Source organism: Neofelis nebulosa, chromosome 15 (genome assembly GCF_028018385.1).
Source record: "Neofelis nebulosa isolate mNeoNeb1 chromosome 15, mNeoNeb1.pri, whole genome shotgun sequence".
NCBI classification, from domain to species: domain Eukaryota; kingdom Metazoa; phylum Chordata; class Mammalia; order Carnivora; family Felidae; genus Neofelis; species Neofelis nebulosa.
In genome coordinates, this window is record NC_080796.1 from 10,215,044 (window position 1) to 10,229,436 (window position 14,393).

At 44.2% G+C, this 14,393-nt stretch overlaps 1 protein-coding gene across 3 annotated transcripts in view; it reads left to right on the forward strand.

The window, feature by feature from the left end:
- Positions 1-2,249: 2,249 nt before the first annotated feature.
- Positions 2,250-14,393, forward strand: part of SMYD3 (SET and MYND domain containing 3) — a 701,652-nt gene continuing 689,508 nt past the window's right edge. For 2 of the 3 annotated variants that reach the window (XM_058701737.1, XM_058701739.1), the window contains exon 1: positions 2,251-2,497. In XM_058701737.1, the coding sequence (XP_058557720.1) occupies positions 2,334-2,497 (164 nt within the window). In that variant the 5' untranslated portion in view covers positions 2,251-2,333. Of the gene's footprint in view, positions 2,498-14,393 lie in introns of all 3 variants that reach the window. The other variant, XM_058701738.1, reaches the window with a different exon arrangement.

The following is a 14,393-nucleotide window of genomic DNA, read 5'->3' on the forward strand; positions in this document are numbered from 1 at the left end:
CTAATCCCAACAAGTGCCCTCCTTAATGCCCATCATCCATTTAGCCCATCCCCTCCACCCAAAACCCCACTAGCAACCTTCAGTTTGTTTTCTCTATTTAAGAGTCTCTCATGGTTTGTCTCTCTCTGTGTTTTTCTATTATTTTTGCTTCCCTTCCATTATGTTCGTCTGTTTTGTTTCTTAAATTCCACACGAGTGAAATCATATTTGTCTTTCTCTGACTGACCTATTTTGCTTAACATAATACACTCCAGTTCAATCCACCTTGTTGCAAATGGCAACATTTTATTCTTTTTTTTAAAATGTTTATTTTTGAAGGGGAGAGAGACAGAGCATGAGTTGGGGAGGGGCAGAAAGAGAGGGAGACACAGAATCCCAAGCAGGCTCCAGGCTCTGAGCCATCAGTACAGATCATGGTGCGGGGCTCGAACTCACGAACCATGAGATCATGACCTGGGCCGAAGTCAGATGCCTAACTGAGCCACCCAGGTGCCCCTAGATTTCATTCTTTTTGATCGCCAAGGAATACTCCATTGTATATATATACCACATCTTCTTTCTCCATTCATCAGTTGATAGACATTTGGACTCTTTCCAGACTTTGGCTCTTGTCAATAGTGCTGCTGTAAACATTGGGTGCATGTGTCCCTTCGCATCAGCACTCCTGTATCCTTTGGATAAATACCCAGTGGTGCAATTATTGGGTCATAGGGTAGTTCTGTTTTTAATTTTTTGAGGAACCTCCACACTGTTTTCCAGAATTGCTGCACCAGTTTGCATTCCCACCAGCAGTGAACAAGTGTTCCCCTTTCTCCACATCCTTGTCTGAGTTGTTAATTTTAGCCATTCTGACAGGCATGAATGAGGTGGTATCTCATTGTGGTTTTGATTTGTATTTCTCTGATGATGAGTAATGTTGAGCATCTTTTCATGCGTCTGTTAGCCATCTGGATGTCTTCTTTGGAGAAGTGTCTATTCATTTCTTTTGCCCATTTCTTCACTGGATTATTTGTTTTTTGGGGGTGTTGAGTTTGCTAAGTTCTTAATAGATTTTAGACACTAACCCTTTATCTGATTTGTCATTTGCAAATATCTTCTCCCATTCCGTCAGTTGCCTTTTACTTTTGCTGATTGTTTCCTTCCCTGTGCAGAAGTTTTTAATCTTAATGATGTCCCAATAGTTCATTTTTGCTTTTGTATCTCTTGCCTCTGCAGACATGTCAAGTAAGAAGTTGCTGTGGCTGAGGTCAAACAAGTTATTGCCTGTTTTCTCTTCTAGGATTTGATGGCTTCCTGTCTTATGTTTAGATCTTTCATCCATTTTGAGCTTACTTTTGTGTAAGAAAGTGGCCCAGGTTCATTCTTCGGCACGTTGCTGTCTAGTTTTCCCAACACCATTTGCTAAAGAGACCATCTTTTTTCCACTGCATATTCTTTCCTGCTTTGTCAAAGGTTAGTTTGCCATACGTTTCTGGTCCATTTCTGGGTTCTCCAGTCTGTTCCGTTGACCTATGTGTCTGCTCTTGTGCCAGTACCATAGAGTCTTGATGACGACAGCTTTGTAATACAGCTTGAAGTCTGGAATTGTGATGCCTCCAGCTTTGGTTTTCTTTTTCAGGATTGCTTTGTCTATTCGGGGTCTTTTCTGGTTCCACAACAAATTTTAGGATTATTTGTTCTAACTCTGTGAAGAATGCTGGTATTATTTTGATAGGGATTGCTGGATCCTGGTTTTTAAAAGAAAGCTACAAGAGCCATTCTTAAAATGAATATAGTTTTTACTTGGTAGCATAGAATAATCTTCCTTGGGGTGATGATATTGTAGTCCTATTGTGTATTTTAATTCTGAGGAAATGCATGTGGCAGTATTTAATTATGAAATGTTATAATGCATCAGTTATGAGATTTCATGATGATTGCAGCTTACCTTTATATGATTCAACAACACAACTTACTTTCAAAGGGTTCAACAACCCTACCTACATACTTGGGGAGAGAAAATGGACAGAAATGGCAAAATGCTAAGAACTGTGTGATCTAGGAGTAGGGTCCCCAACAAAATACCGAGTGTGTGTGAACACCGCTGCTCCTCGCGGAGCCACCCTGGAACCTGCCGCCAACCCTGGGAGTCCTAGGCTGGGCCCGTGCCGACCACCCCAGGCTCCCGCCCCGGCTCGCCTCCAGACCCCGTCTGGGCATGCGCGGAGGCCCTGCGCGCCCGCCCCGCCCCTCGGGCGTACGTGAGCGCGCAGAGCGCAGGCGCGCGGCTCCCGGCTGCACGCGAGACGCCAGCTGCGGGAAGCGGAGGACGACTGAGGTGCCGACCTGAGGTGATGGAGCCGCCGAAGGTGGAAAAGTTCAGCTCCGCCAACAGGGGAAATGGGCTGCGCGCCTTGGTGCAGCTGCGCCCCGGAGAGCTGCTCTTCCGCTCGGATCCCTTGGCGTACACGGTGTGCAAGGGGAGTCGTGGCGTCGTCTGCGACCGCTGCCTCCTCGGGTACGTACGGAGCGCCCTCGCCCACCCGAGTCCGGGGCGGCGCGGGGAGACATCGTGGGGCCGCCCGCCGCGCGAGTCCGCACGGCCGTGGGTGCGCCGATATGGGGGCGCTGCCCCGATGCGCAGCCCCGCGCGGTTCCCGGAGGCGCGTCGCGGCTGACAGGGTGCTGCGTGCCGGGCTTTGGGGGCGTTCCGGGCTCAGCCCTTCCAGCTCTGGTGGGGGGGGGGGTGCGGTTTGTGGAGCTGGACCCGCTGACACCCCCGCCCGCCCCCGGGCTGCGCTAGGAATTGGAGGGAGCCGGTGGGGGCAGAGCTGAGGAGCGGTGTTGCGCTGCGGGTAATTTTCCTGGGGAACAAAAAGTCTGTGTCCTGGGCGGCCCTGGAAGTCACAATGGGCGGGGGTCGGGGTGGGCGGGTGCAGGGGTGCGTAAAAACCCGGCCCAGGGCTGAGGCCCCGCCAGCAGAGGACCGGGCTTGCGGGAGGCGGAAGAATCTCGGTGTTTACAGAACACGTTCCAGGGTCCAGGTTGTGTGTGGCCTGGGGACCCGTGGAGATGAACGGGACATCCTTAAGAATCCTGAAGGAGCACCTAAGTGAGAGCGAGAATGAATTGCAGCGAATCAGAAGGGCTGAAATAGAGACGCAGCAGTGCTATGGGAGCACGAGTTACTGAGGGTGCGTGCAGCGCTGTGCGCGTCATGGCTAACTCTCAGCCACATAGCGGGCTGCGAGAGTCACAAGCCTGAGGCCCTGGGCGGATGTGAAGGGCTGTGCGAACGCAGGTTGTGGGAATATGCAGTACACAGGCACAGTCATGGGAGCTGTAGCCAGGCAGCGAGTGTCGCTGAGCTCCGGTGGTATGCCGGAGGGGAGAGCTCTCCAGGACTGCTCTTGCAGACCGCTTAGCCTGGGGTTTGGGTGGACGGCGGTGAGGAGGTGGTTGCGGAATTCAAATGGGTAGGTTGACCATTAATCTACCAAGGCCTGGGGCGCCTGGGTGGCCCAGTCCGTTAAGCGTCCGACCTCTGCTCCGGTTGGCTCAGGTCATGATCTCACGGTTCGTGAGTTCGAGCCCCGGGCCAGGCTCTGTGCTGACAGCTCGGAGCCTGGACCCTGCTTCGGATTCTGTGTCTCCCTCTCTCTCTCTCTGTCTCAAAATAAATAAACATTTTTGGGGCTCCTGGGTGGCTCCGTCAGTGAAGCGTCCCACTTGGGCTCAGGTCATAATCTTGAGGTTTGTCAGTTCGAGCCCCGCGTGGGACTCTGTGCTGATGGCTCAGAGCCTGGAGCCTGCTTCCGAGTCTGTGTCTCCCTCTCTCTTTCTGCCCCTCCCCCACTTGCTCGCTCTCTGTCTCAAAATCAATAAACATTTTTGGGGCTCGTGGGTGGCTCCGTCAGTTAAGCGTCCCACTTCGGCTTAGGTCATGATCTCACGGTTCGTGAGTTCGAGCCCCAAGTCAGGCTCTGTGCTGACAGCTCAGAGCCTGGAGCCTGCTTTGGATTCTGTGTCTCCCTCTCTCTGCCCCTCCCCACTCACGCTGTCTCTCTCTCTCTGTCAAAAATAAATAAACATTAAAAAAATAAAATCTTACCAAGTCGTAATTTGATTTGTAGTTGAGGAATTTATTTAACTTTCGTATTTTAAGATCACTAAATAAATAACAGTTGTATCTGTATCTTCCTGATGTAACCACAACAGCAACAACAAAAAATCTGTTGAGGAGAGAGCACTTTGAAGTTTTTGTAAACTTCAGAACTTATAAAAGTTTTGAAAACAGTTAATTCCTTTGAAGACTTAACTTTTGAGGTGCCTGGGTGGCTCAGTGGGTTAAACATCCTACTCTGGATTTCAGCTCAGGTCATGATGTCACAGTTTGTGAGTTCCAGCCCTACTCAGGCTCTGTGTTGGTAGCCAGGAACCTGCTTGGGGTTCGCACTCTTGCCTGTTCCTCTGCCCCTCCCCCACTTGTGTCCCTCTCCCCCATAAATAAGTAAACATTAAAAAGGAGAGACTTAACTATTTGCTGAAGTCCCCCCACATTGAAAGTTACACATTAAAAGAAAAAAGCGGGGCGCCTGGGTGGCGCAGTCGGTTGAGCGTCCGACTTCAGCCAGGTCACGATATCGCGGTCCGGGAGTTCGAGCCCCGCGTCAGGCTCTGGGCTGATGGCTCGGAGCCTGGAGCCTGTTTCCGATTCTGTGTCTCCCTCTCTCTCTGCCCCTCCCCCATTCATGCTCTGTCTCTCTCTGTCCCAGAAATAAATAAAAAAAAAAAAAAGTTGAAAAAAAAATTAAAAAAAGAAAAAAGCTCATTTATTTATTTTGAGTGGGGGAGGGGCAGCGAGAGAGGGAGAGAGAGAGAATCCCAAGCAGATTCCCCAGTGTCAGCGTGGAGCCAGACGTGGGGCTCCATCTCAGGAACCATGAGATCATAACCTGAGCTGAAATCAGGAGTCAGATGCTTAACCAACTGAGCCACCCAGGTGCCCTGAAAGTTACAGATCTTTAATTCTTATTCAAGCAAATTGGAGACCTGGGCTCTTCATCCTGCTGAATCATCTGTGGGTATATTTAGAGTTTGAAGGTAGTTAGTCCACAGTAGGGAACTTGCTTGATGAAGAAGGTGTGGGTCATCTTCCAGATGAAATCAGACTGGCAACGTTATTTAGTAGTTGGGACGGAAACGTTTTGGAATTAATACGTGACACATTATTAACTGAATTATCAGAGTGGAACTTGAGTCATATGACACACAGAATTGTCTCTTTTCCAAAGTAGACTACACAGACCCAGTCCTTTGTGGGTGGGATGCTTCTTTATTCACCATACTATTTCATTCCTGTTGGCTATCACTCATGTTTCTTATTGGCAAGAAATTACTTGTTAGTTATGCTTTAAGCAAAAAAGGAATTAAAAAGGAATTAAATGCAAGAGCATTGGGGAGATCGTAGCATTGGTTTGAGGTCTGGAGGAGCTCCAGTTCTGCCAGTGGGCAGGAACCAAGGAAAGTTGCACAGTCAGGATTACAGTTCAGAAGCAGCTGGGGTTGAGACCCGGGGAGTGGGTCACTTTTGATGCTGTCTGGTAATACTGGTTTTTACGGCATGTATTACCAGCACCTTGATCCTGGGCCCTGCTGCTGCTGCCACTGCTGCTTGGGAAACTGGGTATTGCTGGAAAGTTGCTTTCTCAACCATGTTTCTTTGTGGTATTAGCTTCTGATTCAAAATCGTCAGTGGGTGTCTTGGATTGGCTGGGGTTAGGTCACTGCCTGCATCCTAGCTGCAATGGAATTTGAGAAGGTGAGTATTAGGCCTTTTTGGCTTTTAGGAAAGGAGGCAGGCTGTTTCCACCAGTGTTCAGATAGTGGGGAAATTAGCAAACATAAACAGGAAAAGGGATCTCAGTAAATGCCAAGCATCCAAACTAAAACGAACTAAAGGAAGTTTTATACTAACACACATTTAGTAGCGCTCTACACAAAAAACACATTTGCACTTATTTTGGATTGCTAGGATATATTCACTTGTGCTGTCATACTAGGTGCTCTGTTGAACACTTCCATGTAAGTGGTTGTCGTGTTTCTCAAGTTTTCTACCACAACTGAATGACCCATCACTGGGATAAAGTTTCTGTGTTGTCATCTTGTAAGTGAAATTCATTCATCCTTAATTGTATGTATTAGGTAAGCTTTCAATTTTTGAGACCCTGATGCCTGACACATAGTAAGCTTTTAGTTTGTGTTACAGACATCTTGTCGAATTTTCCTCTAGCTGTCCTTGCCCTTCTGTCTTCCTTTTGAATCAAGAAATGGTGGGGCGCCTGGGTGCCTCAGTCGGTTGAGCATCCTACTTCGGCTCAGGTCATGATCTCGCAGTTGGTGAGTTCGAGCCCCGTCTCAGGCTCTGTGATGATAGCTTAGAGCCTGGAGCCTGCTTTGGATTCTGTCTCTCTCTCTCTCTCTTTCTCTCTGCCCCTCCCCTGCTTGTGCCTGTGCGCTGTCTATCTCTCAAAAATAAATAAGTATTAAAAAAAATTAAAAAAGAAATGAAATGAAAATATTAGTTTGTAGCAATAACAGTTTTGGGGTGGGGGTGGCAACATAAAATAACAGATATTTATTATAATTACATTATTACTTCACTCTACCTGATTTCCTTTAGCCTTGGGGTATTTGAACAGTGCTTTAGTTCTTGCCTATTTATTTATTTATTTATTTATTATTTTTTTATATATTTTTTTATTATATGAAATTTATTGTCAAATTAGTTTCCATATGCCTAGTTATTTTTATTAACAGAGAAACTTGAATTTGCTTCATGGCTTCCCTTGCTTTTTTCCTCTCATTAAGGATTGGCTTCTGGTTTTTTATGTTGCGAGTGAAAAAAAATGGAGTTTATAAATTGGGGAAGGATTAAATGATACGAAATTGTGACCTGAAATAATTTATATTATCCTTTTTCTGTATTCCTCACCTCTTTAGTTTGATAGCTGGAACAGATGGACAAACAGGTTATTTGTGTTTTCTCTTTTGGTAAATGCAGCATATAAAATTCCATTTGTAATTATTTTGTTTGTAGAACTTACCTGTTTAGTGACCTAACTCTCTCCTGTTATGTCCTTGGAGCCTAGCACACAGGAGATGGTAACTGTTGAAGTTGTGAAAGGATAGTATTTTAGGGAATTTTAAGTCACTGTATGTTTGTTTTTGGTTTTCGAAAGTTCCAAGTTGCCTGTAGCTTCCTATCAAGAACTTCCTCTGACATACTCTAATGATAGTTTCTTCTATGGGCTAAGGAGGATATGATATCTCTTCTGTCATTGTGGCTGAACTTGAGGCTAGTGCCTCTCAGGAGGACGGAAGATGAATTGGAAATGGAAAGTCCATCTTTTTCAGCCCTGAATTATGGGAAGAAGGGGGACAGAGGTAGGGAAAACAGATTGTGAGAAATACATGTTTTTTCTTTTTTCTTTCTTTTTCTTTTTTTTTTGGAAAGATTTTACTTTTTAAAGAGTAAGCTCAATAACCTGGCAATCTAGAGTCCCATGGTCCACTGATTGAGACAGGCAGCTGCTCCAGAAATACATGTTTTGAGCTTCCTTGTCTGGCCAAAGTTCTGGGGTTAGGATGAGGGTGTTAAATAGGTTGAAGGGACAGTCCAAAGTAGAAGGCTTTTGATGGGGTCTGTGGCTGGTTCTGTCAGTAGAGCATGCAACTTGATTTCAGGGTCATGAGTTCAGGCCTCACATAGGGTGTAGGGCTTACTTAAAAAACAAACAAACAAAAAGGCTCGAAAGGAGAAAGTCTTTGGCTGTGCTCCTTGTTTGGAATCTCTAGAGGGCATAGCTATGTGGGTTAGTGCTGTGACAACACGGGGATAGAGCACAGTAGGGGTAGAAGGAAGTGGACAGATGGATGGATGAGCCTGGGGAAGCTAAATAGTTCTCATGCCACTGTGAGGGATGTGGAGGAGCTGAGAGTCCTGGTAGACAGCAGGCATCATACCATTCTAGACTGAAGGTCAGGATCATGGATACAGGGGTAGGAGCAGGCATGACATCCCAAAAGGTGAGATGAGATGGCACCAGTCCAGCCATGGGATGTGATCTCCTCTTTGCAGCAGAGCTCAGTGAGCATCCACAGAGACACGAAGATCCTAGGTCTTCTTGCCACCATAAGGATGTCCCTTCAGCCCCATTTGGATAAAAATTTACCTGAAAGCAACTATTTAAACCAGCTCTGGTAAGGAGATAAACTTAAATGTCTGAATATTAACTGGAAGAGACTGACATATTATCTGGCGAATTTTAAGTTTCTGGCCATTTCCTAGGGTGGGTGTTCGTAAGGAAGATTAGATTAATTATTAGAAAAAACAGCCCTATGTTCATGATACAGACTTGATCTGTTCTAGAAAATAAAGCAGCTACATTTGAGTTACAGTGTGGATAGATATGACCAGGCAATAAAGGGCAAAAAAGGAACAGTGTGTGGTGAGATGATGTAATCCATCTTGGCTAAGGACTGAACCTAGCATGGAGGCAGGAATACCTTCATGTACTGAGGTAAGAAGAAGAGTGCCAGAGAAGGCAACAGTGGTGATTGAAAGGTTTGAGGACAGCTAGGAAAGTGACTAGTCTTGCTGAGTGACTCAGTCTTAGAGAAGAGAAGGTTTGAAATATTCTAGAAGAGTGAATTGCCTAGTGAAATATAGTAGGGTAGCTTGGGCATGCCGAGGGTCCACTTAAAACTTGTGTTCATTCATTTAAAGTGAGAGCAGTCAGGGGAGGGCTTTTTTCTCACCCCGCGGTCAGCTAGCTACTTGACTGTGAGTTAGGTTTACCCAGGATTGTCGGGTTAGTTTAGTGGATGGAGAGTGGGAGAAGGAAGTTGAAGTTGTAGGCAAGGCAGGGATAATCAGGCACCATGATTTTTGAGCAAGGGACTTAGGTCATAAGGAGGGGAGGGTGATGGACAGTGGGCTGGGATGAAATCCGTGGATTAGGGGACAGGATGTGGTCAAGGAAGAGGTGGAGTGGCCAGAGTGGGCTGACTTGATGTGCATATACATGCACGTGTGCTTTAGAAGTGGTGTGTGTGTGCTGGAGCAAGAGGGTTTAAGGTGTGGCAGAAGGTGGCGGAGATAGGGGAGAAGATTGTTAGAATGAGCAGGAAACTGAGAGGCTGAGGTGTTAGATGAATTTTCTAAGTGAAGGTACCAGGAACGTTAGGCATTGGAATGAATAGTTTCGGCAAAGGCAGAATTCTCACATTGGCTTCCTAAGCCAAGATTTAAGGGCCTGTGGAGAACGAGCCAGGTGGAGACAGATGGGCACTCACCTCTGTTCACGTAATGGGTAAAAGGCATTCTGTGGGTTTTCAGCTGGTTTAGTGAAATAAATCAGCAACAGGTGCTGGTGAACTGTTGTTGTGTTATAGACTCTTCTTGGGAAGGGGGGTGGTGGGCTTTGGAGGTTGAAGGAAGGACCTCAAAGGGTAGAACCTTGAGAGATGGCCTGAAGTCAGGACTTGCAGGTTCCTGGGCACTGGCTAATGGATATACCTGAGCATCAAGGAAGGACTGATAGTAAGGTGGATGGGAAAGGACTCTATGGATATGAATTCCATTTTTCTTTTTGAGTGAGAGTTATAATTCCTGTTTCTTTTGCTTCTTTTTCTTCTGCAAGGAAGTTTGGGAAAGGGCTGTATGGCAGAGTTCTGAGCCTGCAAACATTTGGTCCATGTGAATGCCACAGCAGAGGACATTCTTAATCAGACAGGACGACCTGCTTTGTGGATAGCAGTAAGTTATTCTTCTTCAGACAGCCTGGTGATTGTTCAGAGGTCTCATGAACAGAGGAACTGTGGGGACAGGGATGGAGATCGGTGCCTGGAACTCAAAAGTTCAGACTTCCCCTCACCATGGTCATTGTGGCTTCTGCTGGTACAGAGTGCCCAGTTTGGGATCCTGGGTTCCCCCACATGGCAACACATCTTTGGGACCAGCCAGCCAACTGGTGTCAGGTTTTTATCATAGACCCTTTTGTCATGGGAAGGATCACTGATTTGTTCGTATTGAAACATTCTGTTTTTTTCCCCCTGCACTTTGATTTGCCTTTCTCTACCTGTGTTACCATCTCTGAAACCTAACAGTCTTCTGTAGAGCTTCTAAGGTTGCCTCAGACCTTCATAGAAGGAGAATTGAAGCAATGGATTAATGTCTGTGGTTTGCCTGCTATTGACATATGCTGTCATTTGAGGTACCTGATACCATAGAGCAGTGTTTCTCAAACTTTTCAGTGTCAGAACCCACTCTTAAAAATTGGGAAGGATTTCATAGGAGAGTCTTTAAATAAAAACAGTTATTTAGGACTGAAGAGGATTTACTTACGTGGCTATCTCTATTGACTTTACTGCATAAAAAAAAAACTGGTAAGTTTGAAAATATGTATTCAAACATAATTATTACATTTTAACAAAGTTTTTAGTGAAACAAACTTTTTCGTTAAAAAACATTTTTTTTTTAGTTTATTCATTTATTTTGAGTGAGAGAGATAGTGAGTGAGGGAGGGAGTGGCAGAGGGAGAGGGAAAGAGAATCCCAAGTAGGCCCTGCAATGTCTGCGCAGAGCCCGACGTGGGGCCTGATCCCACGAACCCTGAGATCATGACCTAAGCCAAAATCAGGAGTTGAACGCTTAAGTGACTGAGCCACCCACATGCCCTGGGATGGTGATTAATATGGATTATCAAGGGAAAGTAAGAGAGCTACCTTCTATTTACTTGTCACCACGGTATGTGACGATTGAATATTATTACTCAGTATCTAATATTCATTACTATTAGCAATGCCAGACATGATTTTAAGTGCTTTATTTTGTGTATTATTTCACTTAATTCTCATGATAACCTGAAAAAAGTGTCTATTATGTTCCTTATAAACACAAATATGGACTAGAGAACATTCATACGCTTGTAGGAGTGCAATTTTATAGTACCTGTAAAAATTGAGCACTATATTTTGTTGACCCTACTTTTGGAATTCTGACAGAAATACAAATAACAGTGGTTGTACAAGGATACTTAGCATAGCAATTTGATAATTAAAAAGGGAGAGAGAATTTTAATGTTTGTTAATAGGGGACTGGTTAAGTTATGGTGTAGCCATATTGTAGAATACTGTCTAGCTGTTCAGATTGATAGATCCATATGTACAGATGTGGATGGATGTCCATGACGCATTCCTGGGTGAATACAGTTGTAGGACAATGTATGTATTTCCTGTAAATCTTTGTGTGAGCGTATATGTACTTGTGTGTATAGAAAAAGTTTGGAAGAACACCCCGGAATTCTAATACTTCTTGAGAATGGGACTTGGAGGCGGGAGGGAAGATATTCCTTTGTACTTTTTGTATTTTGTATTTTTATCCCAGTCAAGCTTGTATTCTTTTTTGTAATTAGAAATTTAAATACACTTTGAGAAAGTCTTTCTTAGACTTTGTTTCATTTGAAATTGTATAAAACAGTGTGTGCAGCTTGGGATGAAGATGTCTTAGAAACGCTTTCCAGCTTATGTCCCACCTTTTTTTTTTTTTTTTTTTTTTTTTAAGCATCAGTTGATTAAACTGAGAGTGAACCTCTTGCTAGAAGGTGAGTAAGCTCACTGGCTGGTCATAGGCTCTAGAGTTTGAACTGAGGAAGGTAGAACTGTTGCCAGTCCTCATGATAGTCAGCCCCTGTGTGAGCCTGGTTATTTAACTTTTCCTTGGTATTCCTTGCTGTTCTCAGTATCCATTACTAAACTTTACTCATTTTCCTCAGCGAGCACACAAGATGACTACATTTCTCAGCCTCCTTTCAGTTTGATTGGGACCCTGTGACTCATTTTTGGCCATGGAGTGTGGGCTGGAGTTTATATAAGCCATTTCTGGGTCTGCCATAAAATATCCTGTGCATTCTTCCCTCTCTCTTGCCTTGTGGAGGCCATGAATTGAGTTGGAGAAACAAGCATGAGTCAGAGCTTGGAGGAGAGTTGCTCTGATGAATTGCCCTACATGCATCAGATTTAGTAGGAGCTAGAAATAAATCTCTATTTAGTTGAGTCACTTAGAGCAGCCCTTCTTGAACTTTAATGTGCAAATAAATCAGCTGAAGATTTTGTTCAAGTAGATTCTGATTTGGTAAGGCCTGGGTTGGGTATGAGATTTTCCTTTCCTTTCCTTTCCTTTCCTTTCCTTTCCTTTCCTTTCCTTTCCTTTCCTTTCCTTTCCTTTCCTTTTTTTTAATTTTTAAAGTAATCTCTACACCCAACATGGGGCTTGAAGTCACAACCCCAAGATCAAGAGTTGCATACTCTACTGACTGAGCCAACCAGGCACCCTGGGATTCTGCATTTCTTTTTTTTTTTTTTTTTTTAAATTTTTTTTTTCAACGTTTTTTATTTATTTTTGGGACAGAGAGAGACAGAGCATGAACGGGGGAGGGGCAGAGAGAGAGGGAGACACAGAATCGGAAACAGGCTCCAGGCTCCGAGCCATCAGCCCAGAGACCGACGCGGGGCTCGAACTCACGGACCGCGAGATCGTGACCTGGCTGAAGTCGGACGCTTAACCGACTGCGCCACCCAGGCGCCCCGGGATTCTGCATTTCTAACAAGCTCCTAGGTGATGCTAAAGCTGATCACATATGAGTAGCAGAGACTTCAAAAGGTTAAATTAGATGACATATAGCCCACTGTAAGTACTCAGTAAGCACTTACCAAATGGATAGGATAGCATCCTGAAACAGCTCATATTCACTGAATATGAGCAACTAGGGACTCTGCATTTATAATCAAGTATTCGAATTATTCTTTTTTTTTTTTTTTTTAAATTTTTTTTTAACGTTTATTTATTTTTGAGACAGAGAGAGACAGAGCATGAATGGGGGAGGGTCAGAGAGAGGGAGACACAGAATCCGAAACAGGCTCCGGGCTCTGAGCTGTCAGCACAGGGGCCCGATGCGGGGCTCGAACTCACGGACCGCGAGATCGTGACCTGAGCCGAAGTCGGCGCTCAACCGACTGAGCCACCCAGGCGCCCCTCGAATTATTCTTAAGTATATATCTATTGTCTTATGTATCATGGGCTGTGAGTTAGTTTTAGTATTATGTGTGCAGAAAATATGTGAAATTAGAACCTGGAGTTATTTGTAAGATCATTTTGAACATTTACCTTTTGACATACCATCATTTTGGTGTTTAAAATTGTTACTTGTTTCTTTAGCTACTTTCATGGAAAAGTAACCTCTTCTCATAATTAAAATTTTTTTTATACTTGTGTTTGGCAATAATTTCAAATTTACAGAAAAGTTGCAAGAATAAGAATGGGACAAAAAAAAATATGGATGCCCTTTACCCAGATTAAATTATTAACATTTGATATCATTTACACACTCCTCCCTGTCCTCCCTTAAGCCCCCATCTTTATCCACATGTACATGTTCTTTCTGATTATGTAACTTCCATATATCCTGGCCCTTTATCCTAAATAATGTGTATACACAACAAGTAGGAAAGTTGTATATATTAACTTCAAATTTAACAATACCATAATACTTTACTATCTGTATTTCCATTTTGCCAGATGACCAAATAATGTTCTTCATAGTATTTTTTCCCCTTTTTATACAGGGTCTAGGGTCGTGTCTTGTATTTATTTGTCTTATCTTTGGCCTTCTTTAACATTTCACAAGTTTTCTTTGTCATTGAATATTGACTCCCCCTCCCCTCCCCTTCTCTTCCCTCCTCTCCTTCTTCTCCCACCCCCTCCCTCTCCCTCCCCCCTTTTCCTCTCCCCCTCTTCCCCTCTTCCCCTTGCCTCCCTGTTCCCTTCCCTTCCATTTTAATATAACTTTCCTCATTTTGGGTTTATCTAGTGTTGCTTCATGGTTAGATTGGGTTATGTATTCTCAGCTGTGATGCTACATGGTTGGGGTATCCTCAGGGTATCCTATTTGGAGGTTCACAAGGTTTAGCTGCCTTTCATTGGTGGTGTTAAACCCAGTCAAGCTGTTGTCTTGTTTTCCACTGTGTGCAGTGGAAACATCTCCTAACTAATCATCTCCTAACTAATAATCTGTGGGAAGACATTTTAAGACCATGGAAACTCCTGTTCATTAACATTTCTCTCTAGATTGAGCATCCATGGATGATTCTTGATTGAATCTGTGGTATAGGATTTGCAAAATGCTCATTTTCTAACTACAGCACTCCCCCCACACTTAGCAGTTAGCATTCAGCTTAGTATTTTACCATAAGCAAGGGCACATCCTTCTTCCTCATTATTTGTCTTTTTATGAATTTCCATTTTTTCCACTGGTTTATAATTAATTGCATACCTAATTATTTTGGCGCTCAAA